At 39.2% G+C, this 20201-nt stretch overlaps 1 protein-coding gene across 1 annotated transcript in view; it reads left to right on the top strand.

The window, feature by feature from the left end:
• Positions 1–20201, top strand: part of ASXL3 (additional sex combs like transcriptional regulator 3) — a gene marked incomplete at its 3' end in the record, with an annotated part of 96081 nt that overhangs the window by 59467 nt on the left and 16413 nt on the right. The window contains exon 8 of the mRNA XM_008948032.1: positions 583–746. Coding sequence (XP_008946280.1) covers positions 583–746 — 164 coding nt within the window. The remainder of the gene's footprint in view (positions 1–582; positions 747–20201) is intronic.

Genomic DNA, 20201 nt, shown 5'->3' with positions numbered 1-20201 from the left:
TCCTGCTGCTGCCTTCTGTCCATTGACCATTTTAGATCATAGGTTCTTATGAAAATTCCAAGAAATGTGTATTTTCTGACACTGATTTAAGACATTAAATACTTTGATCTCTATGATCACTGTCTGTTAACACAGGTAGATTTAGCAGGTGCTATGGGACACCACAGTGTGCTGCAGATGTGGAGCATGGCTGAAGAGCAGCTCTCCAGAATGACTGGTTCACATCAGCCTCCTCAGGCAGCCTTCTGCTTGGACATAGATGTTTATAATTATGCTGATGACAGCACAGGAAAATTCTCTGCTGCTGCTGCTGAGTTGCCTTGGTCTCTTGAGCTGGAAGTAAGAGTATGTCAGCTTCAGTGTTGACTGGAACATGGATTCTGTGAAAGCTCAAGAGACAAATTCAGGGAATATAAAAGAAGCTGTTAAGACACCTAGAAAAGGTTTTGTTACCCTTCTCAGAGTACCATTTCTCTGGAGCTTACTGTATCACACAATAAAAGCTAAAAAGTTTAAAAGAAGAATTGTTCTTACTCTCTTCCTTTATTTATGTTTAAAGTTATTTCTGTTTATTTACTCCAGGACATTTGAAATGGACCAAAGCTGAGGATATTGACATAGAAACACCAGGATCTATTCTAGTGAACACTAACCTGAGGGCTTTAATAAATAAACACACCTTTGCTTCTTTACCTCAGCATTTTCAACAATACCTCCTGCTTTTGCTTCCAGAAGTAGACAGGCAGGTAAGTAGCATCATGCAATATTTCTTTCTTTAATGAGACTTTTTTACAGTGTGTTTACATACGCTGATTTGATTGACTAGAAATTGTTCCAGGAAAGAATAAGAAGAGATTTTCCATACTTTCTTAGGTAAAACTATTAGATGTAGACTGACTGTGAAGTTTATTTAAGCATCAGCCAGCTCCTGCTTCCCTTCTTTCTGAAAACTGTGCAGCTCTCTGGTTTGTCTGAATGGAAACTGGCCAGCAGATATCCTGAACTTGCCAAATCCCTTAATTAGCTTTTCTACCTTTTAGAAGATAAACTTCTCATCTTCAAGACTTTATTTACATTGAACCTCTTCCCACCTGTGATCTTGCTGGGCACTCTGCCAGCAATGTCCAGGTCAATATTAGTTCTGTTAGCTTCTTCTCTTTCTCACCTTTTATGCATGCCTAAATATACATCTGCTCAGCTCCAGTGCTCTGCATCCTTTCATTCACACCTTCTTGTTCAGAGCTCACGGCCGTAGGCTCATATTGGTTGTTAATCAGTTCTGTGGAGGAAAATGATTTGGAGAGTAACAGGGTGGGGGAAAAAAGTTCAATTTCACATTGTTTCCTACAGTATTTGGTCTTTCCTGCATTTGTTGGTCAGATTGCAGGTTTCTTAGAGCACAGAAAAAGCCTTGCCAGGTTGTCTAGCCGTTAAAATAGCAAAGAGAGCCCAAAACAGTTTTATATATGCACTTGCCTCACTCCCAGATTTAAAGTCCTACCAATTTCAACAGAGAATACACATATGCTTAATTCAGACACATTAACTTACCCAAATAGGACATTATTTTTTTGCAGATGGTCTGTATCCCTCTTTGTATGTAATAACTAGTGAACGCAGATCACTTGAGTGACGGATGATAACCTGCATCTTAAATCAGGAGGCAAAATGCCATGGTTTCATTTCTTAAACTCTTAGCAGCTAGTGCCTACTGCAGTAACACAAGTGGAAGCAGTGCAATGTGAGACTAAAAGGGAGAGAAAAATTGTATTGATGTACTTTTACTTATTCTCTTATTAAATTAGATACTGTATGTCGTAGGACTAAAATTATGCACTTTGCTAATGGAATAATTGAAAAAAGAACATTAAAACCAGAGCTATAGGAGAAATAATGTACGTTTTTTATATTCTCAAGCTCCCACAAGGCAAAGGCAGTACTGGCAAATTTGGAGAACCTGTTTCCCTGCTGTAAAACAAATTTTAACTTAGTGCCCAGCAAATATTTTCCTAATGGTTCTGATTTTTTTTCTTTTCTCTTTCTATTTATTTTACTAGAAGAGTGTTTAAAAAAAAATCATTTGGGTAAAAATCACTTTTGCTCTCTCTAACCATCAAAAATTGCAGTGTTCATGAATTATGTTTCAGGTTCCTTTCTTTAAAATTTATTTTAAGAACTGACAAGCCATTTGCCTTCTTATCAGGGTTTTTTCAGCAGAGTTTTTGGCAAGAGAATCAAGAGAATCTTTGCTGAATTTAATCATACCTCACTAGTTAAAAGCAATGCATTTCCTTTTAATTTTTTTTCAGAAAGCATTTGAATGCATACATCGGGGTTGTTATTCCAAAGACCAAACACTACATAATTGGACACTTCACAAGCAAACTAGTCACAAAAAAAGCAGTTGTCATGAGACATTTACAGATGTCCTGTCTCTCATCTCACAGCATTCTGAGCGTTTGTGTAGTGTACTGTGTTTTAATGTGCACTTGGAAGGCAGGAATCTGTTCACTTCTGGAAGATTAATGGAAATGTTTGGCCCCTAAGTGTGATAATTTGAGGGTTGTTTTCTGGTGGGGAGTGAAACAGCCCTGAATCCTCACTTTGTGCAGGTCTTAGGAGAGAAAGTATCACATCCTTTTTCTTGGTGTCTGAGAGTATGTCCTTTGCTGTGCCTAAAGAGTAGCATCCCAGATATGGACTGATGAGAGCAGTTGAACTGATCCTCTTTTCCTTCCTGTGGCAAGTGGAGAACACCAGTGTAGTGCTCAAGGACCAAGTGAGAGAGGGAGAGAGAATTCCAGCCAGGGAGCTCTGGCAAGAGGCTCTGGGTTTGGTCTCTCCTGGACAAGATGAGGGTATTCAATCTTCCTCTTCTGTTGCTACTGTCCGAGTCAAATGGGGCATTGGGCATGGAAAAATGGTGTGAAGCTATTCTTTGAGATATCTGCCCATCTCTGAGGGTTCAGTTCCATGACTTTATGTATTGTACTTTGCCTGCTTTGCCTGAGAATCCCAACTCCTGCTCTTCTGGCTCTGAAGTGTTTCCTCCCCGTGGCTGCTCTGCAGTTGGCTGCCGCCGTCTTCCCCAGAGGAAGCTGCATTTCTCTGTTGTCATGTGGATATAGTATGTGAAGTACTGTAATGAATGGCACTATAAAAATGTAATAGAGTTATGCTATTTGTGTATATATAGTGATCTGTGAAATAAATTACTAATGAAGTGCAGTCTCATTTAGGCTTTATTACTGCTCCACATAGAAAAACCCCGTGATGAATGATCCTTTGTCATTTCTGTCATAAACACCATTTTTCTGGGCGGTATAAATCCTCCTCCTTAAATCGTACTGAGCTGAAACTTGTCATGCATATGTCAGTTTGAATAAGCATTTTTAGAAACCATTAGTTAAGGGAGTTGAGGTTTTCTTTTTTTTGGCTTGCGAGTGTTTATTATAAATAAATGACTTCTCTCTAAACCCTGCTTAGTCTAATCTGCTCAAAAAAAAGTTCAGGGCCAAGTCAGGAGCTTCACAGGATGTGTTCCCTGATTTTTCCTTTCTTTTCAAGTTTTGTGGTCACTATCAGGGAGCCATTGTTCCCCCTATGGAGAAAAGCAAGCCCTTAAGGGGCTCTCGTTCCCCTTTGGAACAAGAGCCGTGGGAGCCCACGGAACAAAGGGCCTTAGGAAAGATGTCCCAGAATGAGAGAAGTTGAGAACAACTCTGCTGATGCTGGTGCTGTCATTTTTCCTACTCCAGCTAGATTTTTGACAAAGTGGAAGTGTAGGATCATTGCCTTCTTCTTATTTTTTTTTAGGAGAAGATTGTATCAACAGTTATTCACACCTGGAATTGATTTCAGCTTGGATATGAGTTGAAATTTTGTTCCAGTAGCAATGAGGCCCGTGTGTAATTTTCTGTATTCAAAATGCCTATAAAAGAAATTGGAGGAAGTCAGCAGTTATGGTAGATATGTTTTATCAACAATTTTATTTACTTTCATTTAGGTTCAGAGTGCAATAGCATGTTCAGAGAAGCAGCCATGACCCAGACTTGTCTATTTAGCAGACTGCTCCAAAACATTGCATTCCTGGATACTGGGAAACTCGTGTCTGAAATTTGAACATCCAGCTTTTCAGTGCTTTGTTAATCTGTATGGACTCAAAGGCTCAGAAACCTTACAGCTCAGCTGATACAGGAGCCTGTTGGGTGATCCCCAGGAGATCTAGATGACTGAGGTGGCAATAAAGAAAGCACATACGTATAGAAACTATATGGAAAGCAAAGTCTCTGCAGAAAAGAATTCAGTTGTCACAAATCCCAGCAAAGTATTTTTCTTTTCAGCTCTAATTAGAACATTCTACAGCTGAAGAACAATGAAATGTCATCACAGAAATATCTGCTTCTAGTATTAATACATCAGGCTGATAATTACATGTAGCAGCAACCTTCCTGACCGCCTCTCAGCAAATGTTCATCTTCAAAGCAGGAAGTTTCTCTCTGTATCTAGATTGCTATACTGCATCAGTGCCTCTTTAAATATTAATTAAACAGTATATATTGTGCAGGATGTGTAACAGGTCTGTCTGACAGCCTGCTGGGTGAAAGGAAGGGAAATACACCCATGTAGCAGGCTTACAAGAGAAGATGTGCTGCCTCATCTGAATAGCAGCAGAAAGCTTAAGTGATTTTACTCCTCCTTAGAGACCTAAACAAAATGTTCTTTCCTGAATGTCCTGAAAAGATGTGTCTTTCCAGACTCTACCAATGTTTAACAACTTTCTGATCTTTGAGAATTTAACTCCCTGGCCTCTATTTTCTCTTCTGGTAGAACTGGCTTTTTCTGAGCCTCTTGTGGTTTGCACCTGCCCTGCCCTTTCACATTGGACAGTAATTTCCTCCTGCAAAAACACCCTTGAAGAATCTCAAAGCCTCTTCAGACCTTTGTGTTAGGTTGTAGTGCCATTCTATATGACCAAACCTACTCATGAAGAGCATTTAAAACAATAGACTATATGCTGGTATAAAAATTATTTTAAAATTATTAAGGATTATATCTTGTCTTAGCTTGTTTTATGAAAGAAATTTAACAATCTTTTATTTTCTGAAACAATCTGCAGTTTATAGATAGGTGAGGTAGTTACTTAAATTGGAAATTCTGAGCTTAAATACTCTAAAGGAAATACTTAAGCCATGTAGTGTTTCAGAAGTGCCAGTGAATATTTCAGATTGATAGGAAGCCAATTTACTATGAAGTAAAACATGACATAAAAATCAAAAGATTCTAAAATGGGTCAAACCCAGCCTTAATCTATTTTAATTTCTAAATCAGTGAATCCCAAAATAATAACTGTGTTTTGGGTCAGTGCCAGTAATGTGATGTGATAGCATGATAGCATCTTGTCAGTTGAAGATCAGAGGAGGTTCTGTGTCTCTGTCTTGCCCCACTCAGTTCAGGTTGATGGTGGCACTTCCAGCTGGATTAGGTCACCTTGCAAAGATTCCCTCTCACCTTGCATTGAAAAAAAAAGGCACAGGTTGGTGCCAGTTGGTGATTTACTCTGTTCTGTTTAAAATAGAAGTATTTTATGGGTGTTATCTATAGAATTCTATTTCAAAACCTCTTTACTTTCATGTAGTATGAATCGGCTTAATATCTGTTCCTACCATTTGAGCAGTGATAACAAAAGGTAGCCACTGGTTTTGATGTGCACAAATTACTCCTGCTCCCAAGCTCATCAGTTTGAGTTCTGCAGTGGAGAGTGGGTAATGAATAATACACAGAATTCTTGGGCTTGTAAAAGACAAGGAGAAAGGTCTGGTGTCTGCTATTCTGACACTTAGTATTTATTTTATTCTTTGTAATCAAAAGAATAAAATAAATGCTATTCAGTATATATCTTATTGTGTAGTAGTTTTATATTAAAAGGAGTAAGTGAAGCTTTATTTTCACAGTTCCTGCCTTGTGGCAGTGTAACCATATTCCTTTTTGCTTTCTTAACTTCATCAGTACTTCAGGACTGTATTTGCCATTGGAATTCTCCAGTAATTTCTTTATAAGACATAAAACTGCAGAAATTAGTCCTGAGTGTATTATTTGCTCCCAGGTTTGTTTTAGGTTTCTCTCCATGGAATTATTGTGTGGTAGCAGCTAAATGGTTACCTTCTCTTACTAGCTCCCTTTTCTGCTAATACTGCAGCCTTTTAAGCTGTCCTTTTCAATTCTCTATCATCAGTAGCTTTCAAATATTTATTATTATGTTCCTGTAAATGTCTGAGTTTTACACTGCAATAGTTTTAGGGTTATGACTACAGCACTCAGTTCAGAGGAGAACATTTGCAGTAGGAGGTTAAATGTAACATATGTCTTCTGCACCTAAGCATATTTAAAAAAGCTGTTAAACTGGCACCCCTGTGTGTGTAGTAATTGAAGATCATTTTATGTCACATTTCTCCCCTTAACTGACATTTTTTTCTTTGTTTTTGTTGGTTAATGTGAATAGCATGGTGGTGTTGTAATGTGCTTTATTTGTATAGCTTTATTAGGGTGCTCTTAATATAGGTATCTTACAGACTGGGTAGGTGAAGAAATTCCAAAACATTTAAGCTACATTTTCAGTAAGGTTTTGGGGTTCTGGTCCTTGAGCTCAGCCCCCATGGGGTGTTCAGAGAGATTCCTACCCCTGGCTGGCCCCTCTGTCCCTGTGCTGCAAGTTAATACCTGTCTCAGCAGCCACAGCTGTATGGATGGTGTGTCTGCACATCTCACAGCCCTGGATTAGCAACAAACATCAGTTTCACTTTACGTGAGTTGAAGGCTGAAGGATTTTACTTCAAAATCCCTGTTGGCTTTAGCTACAGGAATACTCTTGTAGCTTCCTTAATGCAGTCCAGTAAGGCTCACTGCAATTGCATTGCTCTGCTCTGATTGATGTGGTAATGGAATTCTTGTTTCCTTGTTTGCAGTAATCCTTAGAGGTCCCCCTCAATACCAGTACTTCTGCATATGTGAATAGGAAGCTTTACATTTTTGATGGAGTGTCATGTTTTTGTGTTTCTGCAGGCTTGGTCACTGAATTTCAGAAGTATGAATCAGTGTTTTCCACCATGTTGCATCTGTGTTGTGGATGTTCTTGTTTCATTTCTAAAGCCCTAGCTACAAGCTCTTGTCAGACGTAAACCATGTCTCACTTTTACTAACAAGTTTGCAGAGGTGTTAGCAGAACTATTGCAATTGCTTTTGTCTGTAGCAAGGCTTGGCTCAGGGCAGCTGGTAGGACACAGCAGTGGTGCTGTGCCCACTGAGAGCTGAAAATACAGGAGCCAGAGCTGTCTCTGCAGCATCCTTTTCCATGAACTCATGGTTGTTCTCCTGATGCAAACTAGTGAAGCTTTTGTTCCCCTCTCCTTCCCTCCCAAAGTGTAGTGCACTGTTGTAAGTGCTTAAATAAAAAGAGGACCTTGTATGCAATACCAGTAACATTTGCATTTGACAGGATTATTAATACTTTAAAAAGAGAAAGAACTGATAAAACACCTCCTTCAGTACTTGCACAAGTGCCTTTTTAAAAGGCTTTGTGCTAGGAGCTATGCTAGAAGAATATAACTAATAATGTGGACAGAAATTCTAACATATACAGACACAAGGGATTGGCAAGCTTCAAATTCTGTGGCTACTAAAGATGCATTACACTGCTGCAGTATGTGGTGTTTCAACTGCTCCTTCCTTGCCAAGTGCTAATAATTAACTGTGAGTTGGTCTGCAGTGCCTGCAGTGTTGCCACTGGAGGGCTGCACTGAAGTTACATGGAGAACAGAACATACCCTAGTTCTGAATCTGAAGACAGCCAAGGACCTGAAATGAGGTGTTGGATGCAGGTGCAGTGGAAAGAAGAGCAAGCAGAAGTGGTCCATCCATGCTTCTGGAGAAGACTCTCTCCCCCTCTCCCATTCTCCTTCCCTTCCTCCCTCCCTTCTTCCTTCTTTTCCTTCCTCCCCACTTCCAGTCTCCTCCTCTCCCTCCCACTTCAATAGATTTGTTTTGCTTACCAAAAAAAAAAAAGGGAAAAAGAGGTTGAGGATTTTTTTTCCCAGTTATAAAATAACTTTGCTATTCTTTCAGTTATTTAAACTCAGATTTCCTTCAGCTTGTTCTCCCTTGTGTTAAGGCCATGCAGCCATTTCTTGGCATGGAAGGGCAGTGTGTTCTAATGCCTAGAGAAAAGGGCTTGGATGCAGGGTTTTCATTTCTGACACTCATTGAAAATGACTGACTAATTTTAGCTGTTGGTGTAACATCCTCTCACCTTCTGCTTCTGGGGGTCAAAGGCATAGGTCTTTTATTTTGATCAAAAGCTAAACAAATAAATCCTGGGTGCTTACATCCCTTTCTGCACCTTCCCCAACAGATAAGTATTGTTGGGTAGTTTTATGTTTTGCTTTCTCAAACTCTCCAAGCATCTATTTTTTTAAACAAGTTTCATACATGCCTGCCTTGATTACAATCTGTGTACGATTTTCTATTTCACCTTTTTTTCCAGGCTTATCTATCTCTTCTATGACCTTTGTAAATGCTTGCTGTTTAATGCATGTTCTCACATGCTTGGGATTGTACTTGTATGATGGTTGTACTAGAAATATATATTTTAATTGTAATTTCTATAACTTGAATCGAGTTAGAAAATACTGTTGGCTGCATATTCTGGCTTTCCTTATACTATACTTTTTGCTTCATTTAAAAACATGCTTTATCTTTTCATTTTGCCAGATTTATTATTCTCTTTAAGTTCTTCATTTAATTTCTTGCATCTGAGCTCAACCAGATTGGATTCTATTGTCTTTTTTGACACTACAGTGTATTGGAATGAATATAGCTATCCCACTTGTCTTCTTGATTTAGACAAGGTCTAAATTAACAAGTCACATTTCATTTTGGAAACATATGTTTGCAATTCCTCAGTCTTACTCGGCGTATTTCCCTCTTTAGTGAAGATGGAAAAGGTCTTTGTTTCTTTCTTTAAAAGACTCTTCTCCCTTTTCTCCTCTCATCTGAAAAAATTATTCCCATAGTAGTCTTTTTCATCCTTTGATATTTTACTTCTAAGTTTAGTTTGGTTATTTTTAAAGGACTAAAGTAATATTCAGAATTACCTTCACCATCTGTCTTCAGAATCTGTCTTTTCACTTTGTATTCGAGGACAAGCTGTTTATGTTATGTTGAGGATCAGTTGGGAATGACAAGAGGTTTTTTGATAACGATGAATGACTTCATAATCAGGGCTAAATAAAATTTAGCCCTTCTCTGGGTCAGGTTATACTCTGCTGCAAAAAGCTGAGACCCATGGAAGAGAGATTGTACAGACTGAACATTAGCACTCGAGTGCTGTGAGAGGCAGGGTGTAAGCTGGTGTCTTTCCATGGCACCTACCTAAAACATGAAGTTGGGGTGGTTGAATCTGTGGTTCTGGGAGCAGCTCCTAAGTCAGATCCATGTGTTGGTGTCTACTCCATTCCTTTATGTCAGATGTATCTATCTCAGCATTGGTGTACTTCTCAGCTTTACTGTAACTGTTCTATGGTCACAACAGCAAAAAAGATCCTGACAGTTCCATGCTGTCAGAAGCAAATTTCTTGTACTCCTGTTTACCTGCTTTGAACTCAGAACCTCTTCCATCATGGGCTTTAAATACACGGGAACTGCTCTAAGAAAGGGTAGATTTTCTTCAAAATCAGAGCACCATGTGGAAATGTGTGCATATATTTTTGTGTTTGAGATGAGCCTCTAAGTGTTCCTTATCTTCAGGCAAAGAAACAGTTGTCTCTGTGGTTTTTTGGCAAGCCCTCTCTGGTTTTTTAAATGTTCTGTAGCTTCCAACTGCATTCCTTCTTCCACATTCCTACCATCTGTGTCCTCAAGACCTGAAATTATGAACAGTTTGTATTAAACTTGGTAATTACCAACTCCTTTAGTATTCGTTCCCCTCCCTTTTTTTTTTCCTCCTCTCCAATATTACACTGTCTTTCTTTGCACATGTTTCTCTTTCCATTTTTTTATGTATATCAAAACCATTGACAAAAACGTGCTTCTCTAGAGAAAAGGCAGAAGAGACAAGGGCTGTGTTTGTCCTCAAGGGGAGCTGCACTGTGTATGGAGCTCTTCTATAGGGTGAGTTACAGTCTGGCTCAGATCTCGGAGGGCAGAGTCAGAGGAATGGCAACTGGCATGGAGATCATTGTGATGGGAGTTTGCTAGACCATCTGATTTAACTCAGCACTGGCAAGGCCACACCTAGAGTACTTTGTCCCCTTCTGGGCTCCCCAGTAGAGAGAGCTGGAGCTACTGGAAACTGCACTGAAGAGCCACTGAGAGGATTAAGGGACTGGAGCATCTCTCATATGAGGGAAGGCCTTTGAGAGCTGGGACTTAGCCTAGAGAAGGATCAGAGGGAATCTTACCCTTGTGTATAAATGGCTGTAGTAAGGGTGTGACATGACCAGAGGCAATGGGCACAAACCAAAAGACAGGAGATTCTAAGTAAAACTTGTTTTACTGAGGGCACAGGTTGCCTAGAGAGGTTGTGGGTTCTCCGTCCAAGGGTGCTGAGAGATGGGTGATCTGTTTGCAAGGCCACTTTCTATCATCTTTGAAAGGTTTTGGAGACAGGGAAGGTCCCCAATGACTGGAGAAAGGAAATGTTGCACCCACCTTCAAAAAAGGCCAGAAGAGCCCTGGGGTCTTGGTAAGCAGCAAGTTAAATAAGAGCCAGCATTGCACCCTGGCAGAAAAGAAGGCTGGTGGTGTCCTGGGCTGAAGGAGCAGGACTACAGCCAGCAGGTCGAGAGAAGTGATCACTGATATAACCTTTCTTTCAAGAAGACATCCTGTGGAAAGCTACCAAGATTGTTAAGGGGCTGTAGCACAGGAGAGCTGGATTTGCTCACACAGGAGAAGAGGAGCAGGCTGTGAGGGGATCTCATAGCAGTTCACAGCTCTCTAATGGGAGACTGTAGAGAAGACAGAGCTCTTCCTGGAGGCACACAGTAAATGCATTAGAGGCAATGGAAACAAGCTGAAACATGGGAAATTTTTATTTGATTATCAGGAAAAATGTTTTCACAGCAAGGGTGGTTGAGCAGTGGAAGAGGTTGTCCAGAGAGGCTGTGGAAGCCCTCTTCTCAGAATATTCTGAACTCAACTGGGCAAGGCCCTACACAAGTTACTCTAAGGGTAACTTGAAAACTTGATGACCTCTGGGGGTGACGTTCAACCACATGAATCTATGTATGGTTCTGTAGGTGATACCTCCTGCTTTTTCCTCAGACCTATCAGAGAAAGCATGTAGATTGATGTTTTGATTTCTTCTTGAGATCTCCATCCTGGTTGGTGCTAATTTCTTTGTAATCTTCTGCATTTATTGTTTTGTTTTTCTTTTTTTCCCCAGGACTTGAAAACCTGGAGAACACACACAGCGTGATAGGTGTTCAGTAATGGGCTAGCTCTTTAATGGGATTTAAGATGATTTGTTAGTGTTCTTGTTCTCCTTTGTTAGCTATCTCATCTTCTGCCTGGCCTCTGATTTTTATCCCCATCTGAAGTACATTATTCTAGTTTAATAACACAGCCAGGTTAGTGCTTTCAATATGGTTCTTTCTGATCTTGGAGATTAATGAAAAGCTTGTGCTTTAAGCTGATAGGGTTTTTCTCTTCTTTTTTTTTCCCTTACACAGACATAATTTGCATGGATGTCATTTGTTCTAGGATCATTTCTGTAAAGAATTTACAGAATTCTTAATTTCTTGACTCAGACTTGTGCAGCTACTAGCCTAATAATTTATGGCGTCCATTGTTATTATTTTTGCTGTTCCCTGTGTGGCAGCTTGCATTCAAGATGTTTCTGTATTGCTGGTCTTAACCTTCCTGTTGATCTGGAATCCACTTCAGATCATTACAGCCTCTCACACAGTTATTTTTCACAGCCTGGTAGTGCCACTGGTTTATCTCCATATAGTTCCTTTCTCTGGATCTCCAAGCTCTATTTCCCTGACAGTTATGAGGGAAATACAAATTATCTGTCACACCTACAGGTACTTCTTGTGGATTCTTTTTGTGGCTGCTTCCCTTACCAAGTGAGGTTTACCCAAAAGTTCAGAGGCAATCCAGTACTGAGAAGTTCTATAGTTGGGCAGTCGAAGCCAAACATTGAAGCTTGACAGTGGTGGTGGGTCTTCAGTGTAGGCAAGCACCCACCATTTTGCACTGGAAGTGATGATGTGGGGTATTCCATTGCTAGTTTCTAAATCAAATTTGAAGAGAAGATATGGTCATGATTATGGACAGCTCAGCAGAAACATCTGTTCACCTTCAAGCAACAACAGAGGGAAGCTGCACTGAAGAAAATACCCTTTCATTGAATAAATAATGTGAAGTCATCATCTTGAATATTAAACATGGCCAGTTCACTTCAGAGGCTGTGGAAAGAATCCAGAGAAGGGCACCAAAATCTACATGAGCCATAAAAAAAAAATAAATCTAAATAAAATAACTGAATTTGGGCCTTTTAGTCGACCAGAACCAAACAAAATGTGAGAGCAGCAACTTTAATAACAACCAAGTGCTGTATTTCTTACCATAGGCAACTAACCCATGGAAGTCTTTTGCATACTAAAGGTTAGAATTGATTGCTTGCAGATTTTAACTGATAGAACTAGAAGGTGGAGGATTGATATATATGAGTAGTAGGCACAATTATATCAAATGGACTGAAATATTTACAGAAAATAAAAAAAAACTTTTTCAGTCTTATGCAAGCTAAGCTACATAGAAATAGAAATCCTTTACTTGACAGCTTTCCTACTAATTGGCTATTATGTGATCTTTCACAAGCTTTATCTGCATAACCTGTTGCTTGCAATTATCCAGAGTTGGTTCAGCCTCTGATTTTATCTAATATTATTACCATATGGTACCACTCACACCTTACCGACTGCTGGAAAACAAAGTATCTTTCCTTAACAGTGAGTTGTGCAGCAGAAACACTATCATCAGAAATGCAGCCATTGTTTAACAGAATTTACAGATTTTTTTGTGTCAACTACAGCTGCTTTTCCTTTTCTTACCCAAGCACATTCACACTCATTCTCTATTACAGACTTGCCAACTGTTAGAGCGTCCTTTTACTTTGGTCACATTTATCACAATCTCTTTGAATGGTAATTGTGTAAGTGGAAAAATGACTTTTAGATAGGTGATGGCATACTTGAACAGTCAGCAGTATTCTGTAGGAAATGGAGAAACTTCATTATTTTCTTACTAGAAATACATGCAAGTTCACTTAAAAGTATTTTTCAGATGGATAAAAGTTAAGTTTTGTAACTGCCAACTATTGCTTGACAGGGAGAGCTCTAGCTGTGGCTAACTCCCTGTCATGGTTGATTTTCTGCTCATTAGTCAAAGTAATGAGCAGGAGAATCATTGTTTTGCATTATTCTGTAGAATTTAGGCCTATATAAGTGCAGCAGGTCCTGTTAGAGTTTCTGAAGAATGTGTCAGAAATTAAACAGCCCAGAGACTGACAAGATCAGATACAGTAATAACTTCTGTTCCCCTTTTTACTACCTTGTCCATTTTGCAATGGTAACATTTTTTTTTTCTGGGAAACATAGGTATGGACAAAGCATATGGCCTTTGAATACTACTCTCTGCAGCCATTCTGTATTGCCCAACGACAATTTCTGGCTCCTGGGCTTACTGAGAAGCCCATTCTACAGGGATGCCACACTCAGCCTCAAGAACAGGCAGTGTTTACCTTGGGTTTTAATATGCCTCAGGCTATCAACTGCTAGCAGAGGAGTTACTGATGAGTGAGTAAGTGTCCTTCCAGCCATCATGAAGCGTAATTGTGGTGGCTGATACAACAGGTTTGTGTTTGAGAAAGATGGTTCCAGAAACTGAGAGTGTCTGCGATACAAGGAGAGTCAGAAGATAATGCAACACTCCATGCTGTGGCATTTATTTAAGATATTTTGGAACTAATTGCAATCTAGGGTTTAAACTGCATGCAGGCAAAGCTAAGCCATTATCTTATGAAATGATAACGATTCTGAAGGTTGTTCTGTCCAAATGAGTGATTGTTTCAGACATGAATCATGAGCTGTGGTTGGTTACACTAGGTTGCATGGAGTGGCTCCATTGGAAGGGCACTAAGAGAGACCTTGAAGACAGAATGCAAGGGCTGACTTAAGGAGCTTTCTTTAAAAAAAGGTTAGCAACTGGTCAGAATGGCACAGGAGCACTTCAAGTTGTCATCTTAACAACAGTGTAACAGATGGCAATTTGATAGGCCATCCTGTAGCTTTGTAAATTGTTGAACATTCTGATACTAATTTATTTTTAAACTTCTTTAGCTTCTTTTATGTCTTGACATAGAAAATATGCAAAGAAAGGACACTTTAGCCAGTCTTCTCTACACTGGGGCAGAACCAACAATGCTTGTTTTTATGATAGATATCATCTAAAAGGTTTTTGGCTGTTCAGTGACAGAGAATTCACAGCCTCTACAGATAAGGGAGGGCTTTATTGTTTTCACTGTTAGAAAGTTTTTTCCTCAATGTCTAGTCTCTCACTACAATTCTGACTTTTCTTTGTTCAGTTCAGCATCTGCATCTGCCGTCGGAGAGCATGGAAATTACTGGGTTCATTTTGCAGTAGCCTTCAAACATGAAGGCAGTATTCCCCATCTTCCTGTTTCTTTTTCCTGAGAAGCACCCATTACTGACACATTCTGTATTGATCTAGGACCTTAAATCTGTGCTCAGCTGCATTTCTCTGCTTTGACTTTGTACCAGTAGTGAGTTGTGACAATCCAAATTGAACACACTACTCCAGCTCAAGTGATAAGTAGCACTAAGGAGAGCAGAACTGATTTTTGTGGTTTTACACAGTACTCCCATTTATAACTCCCAGCATTGTGTTCACCTTCTTTGCAATTATACAATTGATTGCCTCCTTGCAAGGTTGACTTACATTCAGTCTGGGATCATGTGCTCCTAAGGCACAAATACCTTTGTACAGAAGCACTGCATAGTCACTTAGTTTCTTCATTTTGTATTTCTCTAGGTATGTGTTACCAGAGCCTGAAACTTTGCATTTACCACTATTGCAGTGCCCTACTTATCCCTATTGTTTCCACAGTAATTCTCAAGCCATCAAGAGAATTCTGAATTTCTGTTGTAGATTTCAGTGTGCTCGGTCTCTCTCTGGCTGTTTTTTCCAAATTCCTTCTATTTTTTTATCATGTCCCTGTGAAACACAACCTCCTAGTTGATAATAAACAATAGTTCCCTAAGTAAAGAATTCTGTGTAGTTCTGTAGGCACGTAATTACAATTTATATATCCTAGGCTTGCCTAAGAATATGTCATTTGACATGGCATTGTTAAAATCCAGATATAAAACTTGTGCTGTTTCTCTTCTATCACAAAGCCTTTTATGCTGTCAGAAAGAAAATAGACTGACTTGACGTGACCTATTCTTGACAAATCTGTGCTGGCTGCTGCTCAGCTCCTTGTTAAGTTCCAGGCAGTTGTGTATAGCATGATATCTTGTGCTTTAATCATTGCACATATTCTCTAGAGCTTGAAGACAGGGGAAGCAAGCAAGATATTTCAACATAGGCTTGTTGTGCGCTGTAGTACGTAGTCCAGTACCCAATTTCTTTTTCAAAATGTTATATGTCCCCTGTAGGTTCTGGGTTGTATCTGCCCAGAATGTGTCCATCTAAATGTCTTGGGACACCCTAGGGGATCTTAAAAAAAGAATTAGTTGTCTGTCTGTGGGTGACGGAGTTCTTCTGAGGCTTAGGCTACAAGCCTTTAGCTGTGCTATCCCCTTCTTTAGATGCAGGTGATACATATGTGCTATATACATTTAGCTAGCACATAGAATTTTGCAGTTGTCTCTCCATTGCTATGAGATTTGTCTTTTAAGAGTTCTGAAATAGATTTGTAACTTGGATATTTAACAGGCAAGTCTGTCAAGCCCAGATGATTTGAATGCATTTAAGTGATATTTATTCAGCTCCTTGCTTGTTCAAGGGTGAGCTCTTACCCTTTTGCCTTTTGTTGCTGGTATTAATTGTATTCAGCACGTCAATGCAGCATATTTGTGGTGAAGACATGCAAAAAAAGGCAGTTTGGACACTGGCTTTGGCTCTGTGTCCCTCTAGTTTTTCCCGTGTTGCACAGTGGACTAACATTTTCTTTCATCGTCTTCCTGCTCCTCTTGTACTTAGGGAATTATTTCTTCCAGAGTTTGCTGTGTCCCTTGCCAGCTGTGTGTGACTCTGGCCCGTTATACCATGTTCTGCTGTGGTATTCCTGCTTAGTAAGTTGACCTCATTTCCCTTCCCCCCATGCTGTGAGATCAGCGGTGAGGTCCTAACAAAGACAATGTGGTCTCATTGTACCAGCCCCAGGATTCCTTTGCAGGGGGCTCTGCACCCCCTGTGCTCAGTGTTGGTTAGTTAAAGAACCATGAGGATTCTTTTAACTCCCTTTTCTCCAGCGCCACGTTCTTGGGGTTTCTCCCAACTAATTCTGCATTTATGAAAGTATGCATAATTCAAACACTTTTTTTTTTTTTAAATTCTGTTGTCATTTCTTCTTTCCTTTTTTTTTTTTCCTCAAATAAGCTTTAGTCTTTTACTATCAGGCTTATGAATTATCAGTTCTCCATTTTGCTAATTAAGTCAGAATGTTGGTTGTCAATGAAATCTTCCAAGCCCTCCTATGTACCATTTGTAGCTCTTGATTGATGTGTTGCCTTGTCTTTTGTTGTGTTTTATAAGCATTAACAGGAATTAATTTGATCACAGCTTTTCTTGTTACACCTTTCTGTTGTTGCAGTGTGTCACTTCTTTGTAGCTTTCTTGTATCCAGTTTCTGAGCTGTTTGATGCAGAGGAGGATAAGATTCACCTCCAAATGAAGACATCTAAGTTTGTAGGTCTGCAAGTGTGCTGTTTAAACTCCCCTTACAGAGGATGCAGATTGAGTCAATACATGAGCAAGGAGCCTGATGTGCTATTTATCTTACTCTAAAGTAGATGCCAACTTGCTAGTCAGCTGAGTAGACCTTTAGGCTCCACTGACTGCATCAGCTAGGCATCCACTGACTGGAGATAGGAATCTGGGAACCTAGGCCACCTCTAGATGTTTACTTTAGTTGTTTTAAACTGAATTCCAGCCATGAATGCCACCACTCTCCATTTCTTTTTAAGCTACATTTCTATAGAGCTGTAGGGTCTAGGCTTGTATGCCTTTGGCACTAGCACTACACAAATGTGGAAGGTGTGTAAGGGCTGATCAGCAGTGACTAAAACATCCCATCAAGACTGTTCCCAGCACAAATACAAAACAGCCCCTTACCAGCTGCCGTGGTTAAAATTAACTGTATTGCAGCCAAAACAAGAACCATTGGGCCAAACTTCCTGTTGCATTTTCTGTCTTCCACATACTGCTTTGTAAGCCTTGAAAGTGTCTCAGGGCTAAGATCAGTGTTTTCTATTAAGACAGTTGGTAGTGGAATTTTATAGGATCAACAAACATGAATTTCTACACACTTGGCCCACCCAGTATAGTGGATGTAAGAAAAGCACAAACCTTAGTCACCAAAGTGTGTGCTCCAAAGTACTCACCTGGGTCACAGTACTCTGCATTCAAGGGATGGTAGAATCTCATGCATGGTGAGATATGCATTGTATTGTTACACTCTCTTCTGAAGCTATTGCTTCCTGCTAGATTTGATAACAAGTTTTAATACTTTGGGGATTTTGTGGAGCAAGAGAGCTGGTACACTACAAACATCTATTGATGTGCTCTTTGGATTGAGGTTGCGAGGGGATGTTTTGTGCTGGCTAGCTTAGGCAGCAGATGAGGAGGCCCTAGTTAGGAGGCTGATGCTCTTTATGCTTCCTTTGCTGTCAGTAGAAAGGGAAGAGCTCTTCTAGAGGGATAATGCAGAGGACCTAAATTAAGTGTCTGTTTCTGCTTGGACTCAAATGGATCTGTTTCTTGGAGAGAGTTCCCATTAGTATGAGAGATTTTGGGGGGAAAATGCAGATGCTGGTCTGCCCTGCGACCTGTGATCTTTTGGTCTATGATCATCAAGAGTAGCCTGACATGTTGTCTAGCCAGCTCTCCAAAGTGTTTGCCTTCAGAAAGTCCAGTCCCTAAGGTTGCTGCTTCTTCACAGAAGCAACATTTCCACTGTCCATTCATCACAGGTCAGTTTGATGCTGGTGTCCAGTACTGGAGAATCATGTTTGTTCCATGTTACAAAACAGCAGTGATGTCTCTCCACATACATAAATAAAATGTGTTTTTTTAACATGTGATATAAATACTGCTAATTTTTCACTTTTTTAATATTTTGGAGGCTTTAATGCAGAAATGTCAAGACTTATTTTCTCATACCTTCCATCTTCTGCACATAATTCCTTTTATATATCTTTGGGAAAGCCTGTGAATTATAGGACTGTTTTTCCCCCAAGATAAAAAATGAAATCACAAAAAAGGGTTAGAAGAAGTTTGTAGAAAATATATAATTACTTGAGTGGTACTGAAGGATGAATCTTCACTTCTCTCACTTATTTTTGTTTCATTTTGTGAGGTGTTACTGTCATGGTGTGATGCTCACACATAAGCTTTCATGTAAGAAATAAATCATACTAAACTGGAAGTATTTATAGTGCATCACTAGTAGTTTTATAAAGACATTAGGAGAATTTTGAGTGATTTGAAAGAGAGAGAGAAATAACAGATTTGCTGATTTCTTGTCTTTGAACATTCCAGCCAAGATAGATAACTTACCAGCACACACCTCTGCAGTACTTGCTATGTAGCTGCTAAAGCACCAGTGTTCATCTTCAGGTTGAGCACCAAAAATATTTCCTGCCTTATTGTCAGTAATTTTCAGTGGAACGTGGAGGAAAATAATTGAAGTACTTGTTCATAGAAGGGTTACTGTTCTTTTGATAAGTATTTGCCTTTGCTTTGTAATGCAAACAGATGTTGGGTTTTAGCAGATATATTTTGGGGCTGGGTGTTTTTTTGTTTGCTTTCAATGAAAAGAGAAACTTTGAAAAGCTATTGTGAATTCTACACAGAAGTATTAATTAGAAAACATAATTCTACCATTGTGCTTAATCAGAAAAACAGAAATTTAAAGCTGAACTGAATAAAACATAAACTTTCCAAGAAATGTTTGTTGTTCCAGCTCATTAACACACTGTCTCTGTTGGACAGCATTTTTTAAATACCATAAAAATTAATAGTGTATTTAAGAACTGCTTTATTTGCATGTTTCTTCAAATTCTAATTTAGACCTAGTGTTAATTGTGCTGTCTCTTATCATCAGAGCATAGAGAAGAAAATGTACCCTTTGGCTTCAAAATTTTCAATTTCTACTTTTAACTTTTTGACTTAAATGAAAATGCATTCTCTGGGTGAGGTAAGACAAGGAGATTTTAGCAGAGGTTGTTAGCTAATACTGTAGGAGGAAGACCTCTTAGCCCTTCCAAGTTTAACAGAGCAGAAAAATGTCAGCCTGATTTCACATGACTAGGGCATTGAGAAAGGGACTAAAACATCTTTGTTAGTGTTGTTTCTGATAGGCTCTTTGAAAAGAACTAGATTTAAAATCACTCATTTTGTGTCTATTCTAACTTGCTCAAACTTTTTTCCCTGTGTAGAAGACTTTAAATGAATCAAAAATAACTAATAGGTTGAACTTCTTTTTGGTTTAGCTAGGGTTGTTTTCCTCATTTGGTAGTGGATCTGCTTTCTGCTTAGTACTTTTTTGTTTTAACATTTTGAAAATTTGTCTTGTTCACTTTAGCTCTTTGGCCTTTTTGAGTTCCTTTAGCTTTTTCTGTCCTCATTATTTTTTCTTTGAGCATTAACTGGCTGAATAAATTCTTCTTGCTCCATTCCCAGCACAGGTTTTCTTTGCTTTCAAATTTCTGAGCAAGGCTGGCAAAATCTCTGGGGCCAGCCAGCTCTTTATTTCCTGCATTTCTTCCATTGGTTTCTCTTACCCTCAGTTATATGTACCAAGTCTGGATAAGGATGACAGTATACTTTTATACATCCCTCCATGGTGTTTTAGCCTGAAATGATTATTTCCTATCATGTTAAAATAGATCACT

The sequence above is a fragment of the Merops nubicus genome, unplaced genomic scaffold, assembly GCF_000691845.1.
Source record: "Merops nubicus isolate BGI_N331 unplaced genomic scaffold, ASM69184v1 scaffold4469, whole genome shotgun sequence".
NCBI lineage: Eukaryota > Metazoa > Chordata > Aves > Coraciiformes > Meropidae > Merops > Merops nubicus.
This window is presented reverse-complemented; position numbering and strand designations above follow the sequence as displayed.